This window comes from Fusarium proliferatum (genome assembly GCF_900067095.1).
Source record: "Fusarium proliferatum ET1 genome assembly, contig: FPRO_scaffold016, whole genome shotgun sequence".
Taxonomy (NCBI): domain Eukaryota; kingdom Fungi; phylum Ascomycota; class Sordariomycetes; order Hypocreales; family Nectriaceae; genus Fusarium; species Fusarium proliferatum.
In genome coordinates, this window is record NW_022194805.1 from 321,894 (window position 1) to 335,708 (window position 13,815).

The following is a 13,815-nucleotide window of genomic DNA, read 5'->3' on the forward strand; positions in this document are numbered from 1 at the left end:
GATTACCAAAGGTTACAAAGCTGAAGTGGGCCCGGCTGTAGATATCTTATACGAGATAGCGTTTATGGTTGTCTATAGGCTTTTACATACGCTTAAACAAGATCAAATCGATGAGAATAACTGTCGCAGATAGTTTTGAGAGCTTCAAGTATGGGGAATGCAGCGTTGCAACAGTTCCGAGCCAAGCGTTCCGAGTTCCGGAGTGGTTCCGAAAGTGCGGAACTGGCGAGCAGATCATGATACTCCCCTGATTCTTGGCAGTATCAGCCCTTAAACGACCTCGACGACTGTTTCGTCAATCACTGCAGTATCATAATGTTTTACAATGGTCCCGCTAGTCACATATCATCCTCATCACGGATGTGTTTCCCAAACAGGCTCGCCGTGAAGCGATGCCTCATGTTACAGCGTGATTCCAGCATCAAATTACAATTGGGATGTTCTCGAACCTGCAAAGCCCCTGGGAGCCGCGTAATTCATCTCGATCTCTGCCTCTCTAATTCAGCCTTATCGGCACTCAAAAGCCGAAAACGTGCATGCCAAGATGCTCCGTTTCAGGTGAATTGGGAGGCACTGCCAAACATGCATGCTTCTTGCAGGCTGTCGCAGTGAAAGTTGATCTGAGGCTTACGCAGTTTCTATCAAGACTGACTTCTCCCGGTATGACACAGACAGTTCCAGATGCTTTGAGGCCCACGTTTCAGCCGAGCTTTGGGGCGTGATTGGCTGCGTCGTAAAAGCAGGGATCAAGACCCTGCTAGCGTTGAGCTGCGCCTCTTGGCGGTGGAGACTGCGACATGTTGATATTTCCCCGTACGAAGGGCACCATCCAACGGCATCAAAATTCTCTCGCTTTCCCTGCCTTTGCTTTGCTTTTCAGACCAAGCTTTCTCGTAACAATCAAGGCAAAGGAACAAATCATGACTACGTCCACGAACCAGCTCGTAATCCTGCCCAAGAAGGTCAAATGGCAGCGCGCCTCCAGACCCAAAGTCCGCACTGGCTGCTTAACCTGGTATGTCGCCCTGTGCCGTATGCTTAATTAACGAATCAGAGACTAATATACATATAGCAAGTACGTATTTCTGTTTTGATTGGGTGCTTGGTCGCTTCTAATCACTGTATTATTGCAGAGTCAGGCACTTGAAGTGCGATGAGGAGAAGCCGACGTGTCGCCGCTGTCGCGATGGCCGTGTTAAATGCGACGGCTACGCCACGCCTAACAAGAACCAGATCCAGCAGCGCGCTTCAATGCCCGTTGCTGGATATACCGTCTCGTCTCTCAACCCTCGTATAGCCGAGACCTCCATTGAGAACTGCTATTTTCACCACTTTCACCACTGGACCTCCACCCAGCTCACCTGCGCTCCCGGCTCATCAAACTTTTACATCAACTATGTCCTCCCTCTCGCGCATTCGTGCGAACCCATTAGACACGCCATCATCGCTGTTGGTGCTGCGCATAGGTTCTACATGGCGGGCCAAGAGACGTGCTCTCCGCTGCAGCAGCTGAAAAGCTTAGCTATGCAGCAGTACAACAAGTCCATCCAGCGGATAATACCCCACATGTCCATGGAGTCTGCCTTCGATCTGCAGTGTACCCTCGTATGCTGTTTGTTATTTGTCGCGTTTGAGGGCATCACTGGTCGGTATGCAGAGTCGATCCGACATATCCGCGCCGGAACGAAACTGCTCTCGTCGCCTCTTCTGATCAACAGTGCGACGAAGGAACAAAAGATGACGAGGAAGCTCACAGAGGTCTTTGCGAACCTTGGCGTTGAGGCTTCGATGTTTCTGGAGGACACCATCATCCCGGATATCAACTCTGGCTGTCTTGATGTTCTGCAGTGCGGCGATACCTCGGACCAGCCATTCCAGGACCTCGACGAAGCAGCGAGTTACCTGCGCAGACTCGACGTCGAGACCGTCGAGATCATCGCGCAGACACCATATGCATGCTCGATGAACGACGACGGCCAGATCGGCATGTTTACCCTCGACGCGGCCCAGAAGGAGGAACTCGAGGCGAAATGGGCCGAGATGGACGCCAAGTTCGAAGTCTGGAACTCGCGGTTCGAACTGACAAAGAAACACATCGCGACGTGGGAGTACCAGGACCTAGCATCCCCACAACTCACATACCTCAACATGCAGCAAACCTTCTGGCGAATGGGCATGTCGTGCGGTCCCGAAGACCTCTCGGAACCAACCCCCGACGCAGCCGAGGCATTCCTCAACGCCGCCGAGATCTTCGCCCAGCGGCTGATAACACCGGGCCAACCGAGCTTCTCCCTCGACGGCGACCTGGTCTCTGGTCTCTCGGTGGTGGTATGGTCGTGCACTGAGGGGCCACACCGGGAAAGGGCGCTGGATCTGCTGCGAAGGTTGAATAGGCGCGAGGGTATCTGGGATAGCAAGGAGATTGTGCAGATGCACGAGGCTGCGCTGGCGATGGACGACCCGAAGTTGTGGTATAACATGGAGATTCCGGGTGGAGTGCCCGGGTTTGTTGCTGAGCTGGCTAAGATTTCGCCGAGGTTTGGGTTGCATCGCTCGGGGCTGTTGATACCGGATTTTGAGTGTATTTAGGTTTGGCAGGTTTTGGTGGGCGATTGATGAGGACTGATGGGTTTTGGTAATATCCCTTGCGCGCGATAGTCATGGCTCGAATAAAAATTAAAATAATCACTAAGTCACTTGCAGAATTGATGAGTCTGGCTGTGAGAAATTAATTTGTTGTGATGCCTATCTTTCGATCCGGTGTCATCTTTGTCAGATCAGACCACTACGTCATTGGATGCACGCGAGGTACGTAAGCCCCTCTCCCTATGCCTCACACGAAAAGCTCTCTACAACGAGCTCAATTGAGACATACAGTGAAAGCAATCGATAAGCACACATCCCTCAATTAATAAACATGTCTCAGCTCGAGCGCTCACTCAAAGCGACAAGCCTCTCAGAGACGCTAAATACATACAATGAATGGGCAAACACCTACAACCAAGACGTCGAGAAAGAAGAATACATCGCTCCCCAACTCGCATCTCAAGATTTAATCGCCCGCCTCGGCATTCAAATCTCCTCTGCTAAAATACTCGACGCCGGCTGCGGAACAGGTCTCGTCGGCGAAGCGCTCACAACACTTGGCGCGTCAAACATTCACGGCATCGATCTAAGTCCGGGTATGCTCCAAGTCGCTGAGCGAACAGGCGTGTACAAATCACTCAACGTCGCGAATTTGGCTGAAAAGCTTGATGTTCCTTCACAGAGTTATGATGCGGTTATTTGTGTCGGGACTATGACGGAGGGTCATGTTGGACCCGAGGCCTTTGGTGAGTTTGTGAGAGTTACCAAGGCTGGGGGCGTTATTGTTTCGACCATTCGGGAGTCGGTTTGGCAGGTGAAGGGTTATGAGGATAAGGTTGATGGATTAGCTGATGAGGGGAGGGTAAAGATTGTGGGGAGGAAGAGGGCGCTTCAGAGGATTGGGGCTGGTGTTTATGCGTATTTTGTTGTTTTACAGGTTCTGTAGGTTCGCTGATGACTTAGTCTTGGGTTAGCATGCCATTAGTTAGTATTCTATCCGCAAATAGTATTTGACATGTTTTATTCGAACTTCACATGAGTGATGTCTGATTGTGCGACATACGTCGCAGCCTCATGATGAGGTTGGTCATGCTGCAGGCTGATTACGACCTGGCTCACGTCAGATCAAGGTGCCATTGAGAATAAGCGCGGCACAAGAGAAACAAGTAGATACATCATCGCCGAGGTGATAGGTCAATTTTCTCATGTGATATCTTACTTCTAACTAGACTGTGTCGAGATTGACGAGGACGGAAGGCAAGCCAGTCACCAAGATGAGACGCAGTGCAGCCATGAGATGACCCGAGCGATACAGGGTATGCGGGATTGTATTGTTACATGAGCCCCATGTCTATCAATGACAATCTCTCCTACAACATAATGCCGTGTATCCCGAGAAACGAAACAACACCTAGACATGGAATTCTTTTATCTTTCACAGTGAGTCAATTCCATGACTCGGGCGCAATTGATCCGCGTCGAGAATTGATCACCTTTGACTATCGCGAATTTGGGTCGTGAGTCACGAGCCATCACCGAATAGGAAGGTGAAAGTGGAGGCGCCTACGCATTGCTTACTCTGCGCTTAGATACCTAACGTGCCGTATTCCCGATGCGATAAACGACTATCTACGACTACATAAACCAGAAAGACAACCACTACCTACTCAAATCTCTCATTCATCGTCACCATGGACATCTCAAGCGTGGCCAAGGCGTTTCAATCGGAGCGCCTCATCTACCGCTCCCCAGAAGATAACGACAAAGACAAGGAATTCTTCTTCAAGCATATCGAGAATGACCCCGTCGCAAAGGCCCTCGCGGACCCTTCTATTCTTCGTCCCAGAAACAAAAAGGGCGTTGAGGAGTTCCTAACAGAGTTTCAAAAGTCCACTCTGCCTGTTGTACTATGTCTTTCCCCCTCCGAAGCCAAAAAGCAAAACATCGAAAGCGAAGAACCAGTCCCCATTGGCTTCATATGCATCGGCTGGGGCGGCAACCCCAAGAACCTCGAACAACATCGGAGTACGCATATTGGTATCATCATCGCGGAGGCGTTTAGAAACAAGGGCTATGGTGGGGAGAGTATTAATTGGGCGCTGGACTGGGCGTTTAGGTTTGGTGGATATCATCGTGTTGGGATTGGTACTTTTGGGTTCAATGAGCGGGGGCAGCATTTGTACAAGAAGTTGGGGTTTGTGGAGGAGGGGAGGATTAGGGAGGCGCTTTGGTTTGATAGAAGGTGGTGGGATATGATTGACTATGGGATGCTGGAGCACGAATGGGAGGCTTTGAGGGCAAAGGCAAAGGAAGCTTGATCACTCAGTAGTGAACATGTGTAGGGCTGATAGACAAGGCTTGGGGAGAGGCGAAATCATTCGCTATTATAATGTTCACAGCCAGTGTTCCTGATAAGCCACAATGTCAATTCTGAAGTTTGTTTTGGAGAGGTCAATGAGAGCATGCAAAAAGCTCGTCAGTAGTACGTGTCATGTTTCCAGCCACAGATCTCAGCGGCAAATGACCTTCGTATGCCTAGTGATTCATACATTGTGCTTGAGCGATTGCTGTAGGAACATTGTGGAGAAAATGGCCTTTGTGGCTCCTTGAGGGGGTATAAGATGCCGGATCCATCTGCGAGATGACCGATGGCCGTCTGACCTTGCAATCCCGTCAACAAGGTTTATCGTCGGCTCCAATTAATCCGAACATCCGAATCTCATCGATAACACTGCGTTCAATTATAGACAAGTAAAGAAGTGTTGAATCTATCACAGGTGACAATGCCTCTTAGATGCGCTCTCTGTGGGATTGCCATCCCCTGCCACCACCAACCAGACCAACAACAACAACAAGTTTGGTGGCGCAAGATCTTCGCTGGTAATAAAACAGAACTTTGCCGGTAGCTGAAGCCATACTGACATCCTCTAGTCCAGCGTGAAGAAGACCAGAGTGAAGAAGACCAGTCTCACTTCTCGCTCGTGCCTCTCGGATATTATGAAGATGGGTCCTTGGAACCGCACCCAGTCATCCCGCCGAATGAAGGATTCTTCATCCACCAAGCATGTTGGCCCATATACCGCGACCAGATGTTCTTGAACTCAGAGCGACGCTATGACACCAAGCAGATCCTGCAGGCGTTGTTTGACTTCATGCAGAGTATGCCTAGCAATAGCGATGGTTGGATATCGTATCTTCGCCATCAGAATGAACCGGCGGTGTTTCTTGCCACGTTTGCAGGCTACCCTGGCTACTGGGATTTCTTGAAAGCCGATCCAAGTATAGCCGTCACCCATCCAAATTCGCATCGCTTTGTTGATGGAGGCACTTACGGTACGCAAGCATCGTCGGACGTCTTCTCCAGCCTTTCTACCGAGTTGAACTATTGTGTCATCAATTTGCTAAATACCGTGTCTTTTTGCAACCTTCGACTTGCATCAACGACTATTGCGAACCTCAGCAAGCCTGGCGATATTCCTCAAGCCTTCTGGGCAAGTCGTTTCACCCGTGACCACGAAATGAACTTCTTTCCGATGGAACACGACAGCACTGAGACATGGCGAGATCTGTACTTCAACCTCAAGTATTCCCTTAAAGACAGCTCTACAACAGGACACATGCGAAATCGGCTTCGGATCTGGAAGGGTCTTGACCAGATCACGCCCTACATAATCGCCATGCTTCAACAGCGTCCATGCCTGAAGGATACAGCTCAATTGAGAGAGGATATAGCTTCAGCGGGATATGAATTGACCCATAAGATACAAGGGTTTGAAGGCGTACCAGGCACAAATCCCTCCGGGGGCATCAAGGTTACAGGCTCGCGATACCTGAACCTGCGAGGCGGTGCATGGATCTCGGTTACCAGAGGGTCTATCGATGGGAGGCAGTATATATTAGGCTTTCGGGTACAGAGGCGAGACGGAAAGGAGAAGTTACGCATTGGCCTGATTAACACTAACAAAGAAACAACCTTTTTCATTAAGGAAACTGATCAGGTCATCGCTTTGAAGGTGGCGACGACCTTTGGTGGTATAGTTGGACTTGCCTTTAGGATCAAGGATAAGCTCAGTGGAGTAGATTGGAAGATCGTGGGCAAAGTCGGCGCACTTGACGATTATGTTGGCATCAAAATCCTAAAGCCGCAAAATGGCCGATACATAAGCGGTCTGCTGCTTGGCCTCGATGTACGTCTTGATCTTCACTTTACAGGGAGCAACTAACGAGTTTAGGCTTGCAAAGTCGTTTCTATCCAGCTGGTAGAGAAGATAGGCGACGCTACTGCTATCAACAGTTCAGGACAGCATGTATGGCACCCTGCACCGCCTCAACCTGACGTGGTTACTATATTGCCTCGCACCATCGATGCAGCAGCATCGCAACCTACTTTCATCATGAACATGGACTTTGGCGGCCCTAGCGGCTCACTGCTCCCACTCCTCACTAGAATCGCCATATTCCACGATCATATAAATCACAATGTCAGAGGCTTGGGCTTCTACTACAATGACGGAACAGAAAGGGAGTTCGGCTTCCGTGAATTCTTAACTGATTATCGATGTCGAGACACGGCCCTTGAAATGTCTGTTTCTATCGATGGACCGGCTGGCGAGAGAATTGTTGGCGCTGCTTTCTTCCCGGACTCCATCACGGTAAGTCGCGTCAATCATTCCAAAGACAATATCAGCTGACAAAAAGTACGAGATTCAGATAAATACTAATTTTGGGCGGTTGAAGACTCTTGGGGATATGGATCCCTCACAAACAAGGAATTTTCTGGTTTCGCCTCATGGAGAGACTATAACTGGATTCCTGGGACATATGCGTGTGAGTTTTGTCACGATCCATGCTATCTAAGTCTTTGTTTGAGATACTAACTGGCACTTCGCAAGATGGCTCCATTGTCTGCGACACTAGAATCCATGGGACTTGTACATCTTGACCATCTGGAGTCAGTCTCGCCCAAGCCGCCGCCAACCACGCCCAGCTACTACAAAGGCCTCCTAGGAGGATCAAGGTTTGTTCGTCTTGACGGCGTCAAGCGCGTGGGTATCTCATGCGGAAGAACGGGACGCAACCGACGTCCAGATCATGTATCAGGCCTCTACTTCGAGTTCTGGGACGGAAGACCACCCGTGTATGTTGGTCAGTGGTTTAAAGAGATTGGCCATCTTGACGTTGATCGAGGTGAAAGAATCACGGGCTTCACCTTCTGGAACGAAGTGCAGAATTGCGCGTGCCATCATGGTAGAAATTCCAGGTACAGCGGAGTACGGATCGAAAAGTCTGGTGCTGAACCGAATGCTGTCGAGGTGCATCCTGGGCCACACGGCAATATGCACGAAACATGTTATGCAGAGAATCGCTTCGAGAGATTGGTAAGTCACCCAAATGTCAAGGACTAAAGGCTAACTCTGTTTCAGGAAACCTTTGCTTGGTTTACTTCCCATGATCGCGACGCTAACGACGTTAAAGCGAAACCTACACCGTTGGTCAAGAACTGCCTTTCGAGCGCATCGAATATACGCGAGGAAGTATGTACAAATAGCGACAAGCTCTTCTGGGAGATAGAAGATGGCAAGGGAGGCTGGACGAGTGTGTCTCAGATCGCCGCGTTCTTTAATCCTACGAACAAGCGACTCTGCGGTCTGGGGTTTACATACAAGGATAGCCAGGTCAAACGCGGTGGGTATACCGAGGGAACCAAAGCGATTTTGAGAGTCAAATCACACGAAAAGGTCACAGGCGCATCATCCAGCGTTTCGGCAACAACTGTCGACGGTGGCGTTGATATTGTATCTGTAAGTTCTCTCTACAGCTTTCTGAGTAACATAGCTAACTGCCAAAGTTCGTTTTGGGGGATAATCGAAGAATGATGATGGACTTCAGTGGAGTGAAAGTCGATGATTCGGATCCCGACCAAGTGCTCCCTTCACAGGGTCATGCGGTTCCGGTGGCGAGAAAGGTGCCCGATGGGGCGTCGAAGTGTGTTGGTGTGTACCTGGAAATGTGGCCAGACGTGAAGCGCAAGGTCTGTGTTCAGAATTTTGGGTCAGTGTATGTTGAGCCAGCAGATGAGTAGGGAAAGAGATGAACGAGACAGATACAGTTAGGATGACTTGACATTTTTGATCGGATCAAGAATCGTTGGGGCTTCATTCAATAGACGTAATTGCGCTAAATATTCTTGATGAGTCTGAGGACAGCCCATCGACACGCAATCCCAAGCAAGGCTTATAAACCTTAATAGTGCGCCCCTCGAAATCATTAGCAAATACAACATCCTGAACCTAGACAAATTGACTACGCGCCTGCTACTTTTATCTTTGGCTAGGAATGTTCAGGGTAGGCAAGTATCCTATCGTCACTAAGGCAAAACTCTATCATATCAGGTTTCCAGGAGAGAATGACAAGTTATAACCAATTAAAATGTATATTACATACGCTGGAGAGCGAAAATGGGCTTGAATTATGGCTGGGTGAAAGGTAGTGGCAGCCGATACTTACCACGCCGAGCCGCTACACACAACTTGAAAAGATCTTCCATGACGTTGCGCGATTAAATGCAGTTTGTAAGATGAGCTGTTGTCCAAGTTGGAGTTCAATGAAGTCTTTTTCCTGTTTTCAATATCTGATCCTCCTCGTCGGAGCGTGTCAGTACCTCTGTAGGGTAAGCAAGTTAGAAAAACAATTTTTTAGCGAATAAACAATTCAACAGCAGGGTTCGCATATGGCATTGCTGGACTTCATGCAGCTGTATAACTAGATCTCGTAAGTTGGCTAGTCAACGTGGAGGTTTCTCTCTTTCCGAGTTCAGGTCTTGTGGGAGGGAAGCTATAGGGTAAGCATATTGCACCTTGCCACAATGCTATCTGAAGAGAACCAGTTTAATATACACTCTCGAACATCTGTTCTGATGGCGGCATCGCTGTATGGTGTCAACACATTTGCTGTGATGAATTGCGAAATTTGTTTCCATTGCCACTCTTGTGCGACGGGTATAGGGTAGCCAGGCCCACATTTCCCAGCGAGGTTGATTTAAGCTTGTGGGGCCAGGAGATTGGACATCCAGAGATTTACACAGGGATTGCAAAACCCCGCATCATGTGATCAAGAATCTTGACCACAACATAAAGACTTTTTCTGCTTTGCTGTCAGCAAGAGCAGGCATCGCCTGTTTTTGCTAGTGACTTTTCAGTGCATTATCTAACGTGTCGCCGATACTGCATGAGGATTGTAAAAGTGAGGTCACGTGATATTGGAGAAAAGTAGGATAGGAGGATAGGAGAAAAGTAGGACAGGAAAATTATAAGTGAAAAGTCATCCGATATTTAAACTGTCATTCACCATGAGATCTCTTAACTTTAAATACAGAACAGCCATTTAACAAAGGTCTAAACCTGTCTTTGTGAAACGCCGAAATCTAACTTTCATTCTGGCTTATTGAGTTTTGTCCACAAAACATGCCAGCAATAGGGCAGAGCGTGCGTCAGCCCTGCCATGACTCTAAAAAAGGACCGCGGTCCTGTTACTTCATTTTTCTAACATTTCCAGTATTTGCGATATCTCTACCGCAGATCCTACTTCCCGAGGTCGCCATGCCGCTCCTGCTTGCACCCTACAATGACAGCATGCGTCTGGTATGTTTTTTTCACGGCATATTAAAATTGACCGCTCTTGACACTTACCACGAGGACGGCTCATCCATTCTGTCATACAAAGCCTTGCTTGAGATCATTCGTTGACATCTATCTGTAGGGCATGGGGTTCAACTCGTACACCCAGACACTGTGCATCGACGGCGCCGTCGATGCTACAGATGAGACCATGATAACTACGGAGACACTCCAACCGAAAATCACGTCCTCGTCCAAGCTCTTCGAACGGTTATCCGAGGTCATCGACATGATGGATATTTCACCAGCTGCCACCATGACGACTGGGAGGATGGAAGTCCACGGACACATGAATGTATTTAACGATATTAAGATCGACGATGCTGATATTAGTTTGATGGTATCAGTGCGGGTGATGAGTGAAATCACCAGTCTAAAAGGCTCTGCGAGATTCCTTCCAATCGATGGCAGGGAGGCTGGCTCGCCCAGATTCAGCGAGACGTTCGGAGACTCCTACATCTCCGGTATGTTTTAACCAGACTCACTTCTCCTGCTACATGCTGACCATGGCAGGCTTTATAACAGGCGGGCTGTTCATGAACATCGTCTCTTTCATCGCCTCTGACCTGGAACACAAGGATAAGATGATTGAAGCATAAGAATCTAACAAATCATTGTGCATCAAGCTAACTTCCGTAGTGTCAAAAAAGGCTTAACCGGCTCTGCCATGGACTTGAGGAACATCTGTAAAGAAGTTGCGATCACATCTATCAACCACGGCGTAGAGGTAACAGGCGTCACAGACGTGGCGTCTATACTAAGGATAGCCGGCGAATTTCCTGCTCTTGTCGCCCAAGATCCTCAGAGAACTTGGTAATATTAAGTATTATGGCACTGAATCTAGGCTAATGAACAGTAGGGCCATACTTATCAAGTACAAGGCAAATCGCAGCTTCATCGAATGGTCAAGACATCAGATCCTGAAGCCGCTCGATTATGACAGTGTTGCGTCATATACGTCTAAGCTCTTTGACAACTACATCCAGTACAACCACTTGTCAAGAAAGGTTCAGGATATTATCTCTCAACGAGACAAGTATTGTATGCCTGGAGTTATTCTGATATGATACCTAAGCGAACTGACAGATGTTTTCTAGCTCAGGTCGACAAACCTAGGGCTATTCCGCTTGAACTCAACACTCTTCTGGCTGTACGTAGTGCGCTGGATAAAGAGATAGACAAGATTGTTGCAGTGGTAAGTTCAATTAGTTGCCTCCCTAAATTGTCTAACACCTTACGAACTAGGTGAAAACTTTGACACGACACCCAGAGCTTCTGCCCGAGATCGACATTCTCAACGCGAATCTCAAGGATGGTCTTGTGCAAAATATCGTTAATGAGGTCCTTTGGGCATTTTCTCGGCCTATACCGGAAGAAGAGTCCATGGTGCAAGAAGATCCTTTCTTGTCTTCTGTTGCGGGCCGCGCCCTGAGCGAGTCGAGCAGCGGCGTTGAAGAGCTTCATACACCTCTTACTTCTGATATTGACTCTTGTAGTATCAGTGGCAGATCGCTTATATTCCGAGATGAGACAGAGCCCTCCACTGATCTGGCAACGCGAATGCTGGTCCCGCCCGAAGTTTGGGTGGACTTGCTCCCTGTGAAAAATGATCCCCCGACCAGTCTCGTCAGCCAGCCAGCCAAGACCGCTCCAGCACTCAACACTCCAGCACCCACCGTCAACTACAAAGAGCTCCAGATTCTTGCCGCTATATGTGGACCGTACGACGTGGCTGCTAGGCTCCAGAATTGGGTGAGTCCCGGAGAAAACGGAGACCGGCTGGTCATCCCCTTGGAAGACATCAAAACGCTTGAGGAAAACGAGGGCCGCAGGGGCTTACCACCAGGGACCAAGACCAAGCTGTGGTTCGTCTACAAGTACACTGATATGCCCATACGTGTCTTTTCACTTGATTATGACGCGCAGTCAACTGAAACACTGGAGATTACGCATGATGGCTTGGAAGGTGCTGTTTTCTATACGTACTCGAGACTCAAGGGAATTCAGAGCGCCGTTTCCATGGGTACCGCGGGAAGCACGTTCGTGGATCAACGACAACTTGCCACCAGAGCCGAGATAGCCAAAGGGGCCACAGATAGCCTCCCGGAGAAGGAAAGCAAGGAGGTCAAACCAAGCCAGGTCGCTTTGGCCAAAGCATCCACGCATCTGGTAAGTCAGATAGTGGACATAACTCTGTACAATCACTAACCTGTCTACTAGACTACTCTTGTACCTTCCAGCGCGGCACCCTAAAAGTCAGTCCCTCCGAGACGCCCTTTCTACAGTTCGAGAATGGCGTAAAGTTTTTCTTCCGGAACAACGGTAGATTTGAAGTCCTTGACAAGCATGATGAGGTCTTTTGGTCCAGCGAGGAGGCACCCAAAGGTAGGTCCCCTCGGCTGTTAGAATTCTGCTGTGACGGCATCTTGCGGCTCTGGAACACCGACGGACAGGTATACTGGACGCCCTTGATGAAGAACTTTACTCGCCGTGAAACAAAGTTGGTGCTTTCAAGTGAGTTTCCATACTTGGAGATTGACAGTGAGGGGGGGCAGCTCTGGGGAACACATGGCCTGCAATGGGCGTAGACCGAGAATGCATGATATCCCGGGTAGGAATTACGAGGGAAAAGCAGAACAGGAGACACATTCGATTGCTATGAAAACAGACACTTTATCAATGTAGAGTTGCACTGTTATTGAGCTATCTATCCTGGGCTGGACCACACGCGGTAATGATGAACAGCCAAGTCATCACTCAGTTCAGATAGCAGAACAATAGGTTAATGGCGAGGCTTAAAATCACTTTAAGGTCCCGTTCTCGTTACATACCTACGAAGCATATTTACAACTTGTACACAACATGGAGTCTGATCCTAATCGAGTACCTAAACCGGGCTCTGCCCTAATTCTGCTTAGCCATTGTCAAATGCAGCTGTATGAATAGTTACTGTATAATATTGGCCATCGACCTCCCAGGTAAGTTGTGGGTGTATAGAGCTCAGCTGACTTCAGGCTACGGTGTCAGTTCTTGACAGATGTCGAAAGCGGTGTTGCCTGGGCCGGCGAGGCTACAAGTGCCACGAGTCCCGTCAATTTCTGAACCGTGATGGTTCAATTTTTATCGAAAAACGAGAAGCCTAAAGAGAAGTCCATTCAAGACTACTGTCTGGTATCCCTAGATAAGTCTGGGATTAGTATCGATACCGATGGGTCACCGGCGTCGGCAGCATTGGCTCTGTCAACCTTCAGACATCAAACATTGCAGTCAATGCTACGGGCGTATTGAAGGTGCTTGAGCGGGATAGGCCTCTTCCGTAAGAGGCGCTTAGAGCCTTGGTAGAAGGGGTCTCTAAAACCCAAGTTTGGCCCATCAGTGAGGGAAGGTCAGTTGGCTCCATCTAGGGACAACGACGCATGTGACAGATATGGTCGATTTATAGGTCTATATAATAGTATACCTGCTCTTAGGGCTAGCTGAAATCTGATGGTACTTCCTCACGTGGAGAAATCGAAGTGTTGGCTGTTTGGGGCCAACCGGATCATGGAAAATC

General features: G+C 48.8%; 6 protein-coding genes across 6 annotated transcripts; all 6 read left to right on the top strand.

Annotated features, from left to right (window-relative positions):
• Positions 1-967: 967 nt before the first annotated feature.
• On the top strand, positions 968-2,589 carry FPRO_08975 (uncharacterized protein; the record flags this gene model as incomplete). Its single annotated transcript, XM_031224538.1, has 2 exons — positions 968-1,032; positions 1,134-2,589. 2 exons carry the CDS (start codon positions 968-970, stop codon positions 2,587-2,589), a joined length of 1,521 nt encoding a protein of 506 aa, XP_031089787.1.
• Positions 2,590-2,917: 328 nt separating this feature from the next.
• On the top strand, positions 2,918-3,532 carry FPRO_08974 (uncharacterized protein; the record flags this gene model as incomplete). Its single annotated transcript, XM_031224539.1, has 1 exon — positions 2,918-3,532. One exon carries the CDS (start codon positions 2,918-2,920, stop codon positions 3,530-3,532), a length of 615 nt encoding a protein of 204 aa, XP_031089788.1.
• Positions 3,533-4,277: 745 nt separating this feature from the next.
• Positions 4,278-4,904, top strand: FPRO_08973 (uncharacterized protein; the record flags this gene model as incomplete). The annotated part of the gene is made up of 1 exon (XM_031224540.1): positions 4,278-4,904. The coding sequence occupies one exon, from the start codon at positions 4,278-4,280 to the stop codon at positions 4,902-4,904; it is 627 nt and encodes a 208-aa protein (XP_031089789.1).
• A 465-nt stretch (positions 4,905-5,369) lies between these two features.
• On the top strand, positions 5,370-8,668 carry FPRO_08972 (uncharacterized protein; the record flags this gene model as incomplete). Its single annotated transcript, XM_031224541.1, has 7 exons — positions 5,370-5,466; positions 5,518-6,773; positions 6,819-7,238; positions 7,285-7,413; positions 7,479-7,964; positions 8,010-8,387; positions 8,435-8,668. The coding sequence occupies 7 exons, from the start codon at positions 5,370-5,372 to the stop codon at positions 8,666-8,668; spliced, it is 3,000 nt and encodes a 999-aa protein (XP_031089790.1).
• Positions 8,669-10,184: 1,516 nt separating this feature from the next.
• On the top strand, positions 10,185-10,861 carry FPRO_08971 (uncharacterized protein; the record flags this gene model as incomplete). The annotated part of the gene is made up of 3 exons (XM_031224542.1): positions 10,185-10,226; positions 10,345-10,726; positions 10,776-10,861. 3 exons carry the CDS (start codon positions 10,185-10,187, stop codon positions 10,859-10,861), a joined length of 510 nt encoding a protein of 169 aa, XP_031089791.1.
• A 68-nt stretch (positions 10,862-10,929) lies between these two features.
• FPRO_08970 (uncharacterized protein) lies at positions 10,930-12,850 on the top strand (the record flags this gene model as incomplete). Its single annotated transcript, XM_031224543.1, has 5 exons — positions 10,930-11,075; positions 11,122-11,303; positions 11,360-11,457; positions 11,508-12,431; positions 12,503-12,850. The coding sequence occupies 5 exons, from the start codon at positions 10,930-10,932 to the stop codon at positions 12,848-12,850; spliced, it is 1,698 nt and encodes a 565-aa protein (XP_031089792.1).
• Between the last annotated feature and the right edge of the window lie 965 nt (positions 12,851-13,815).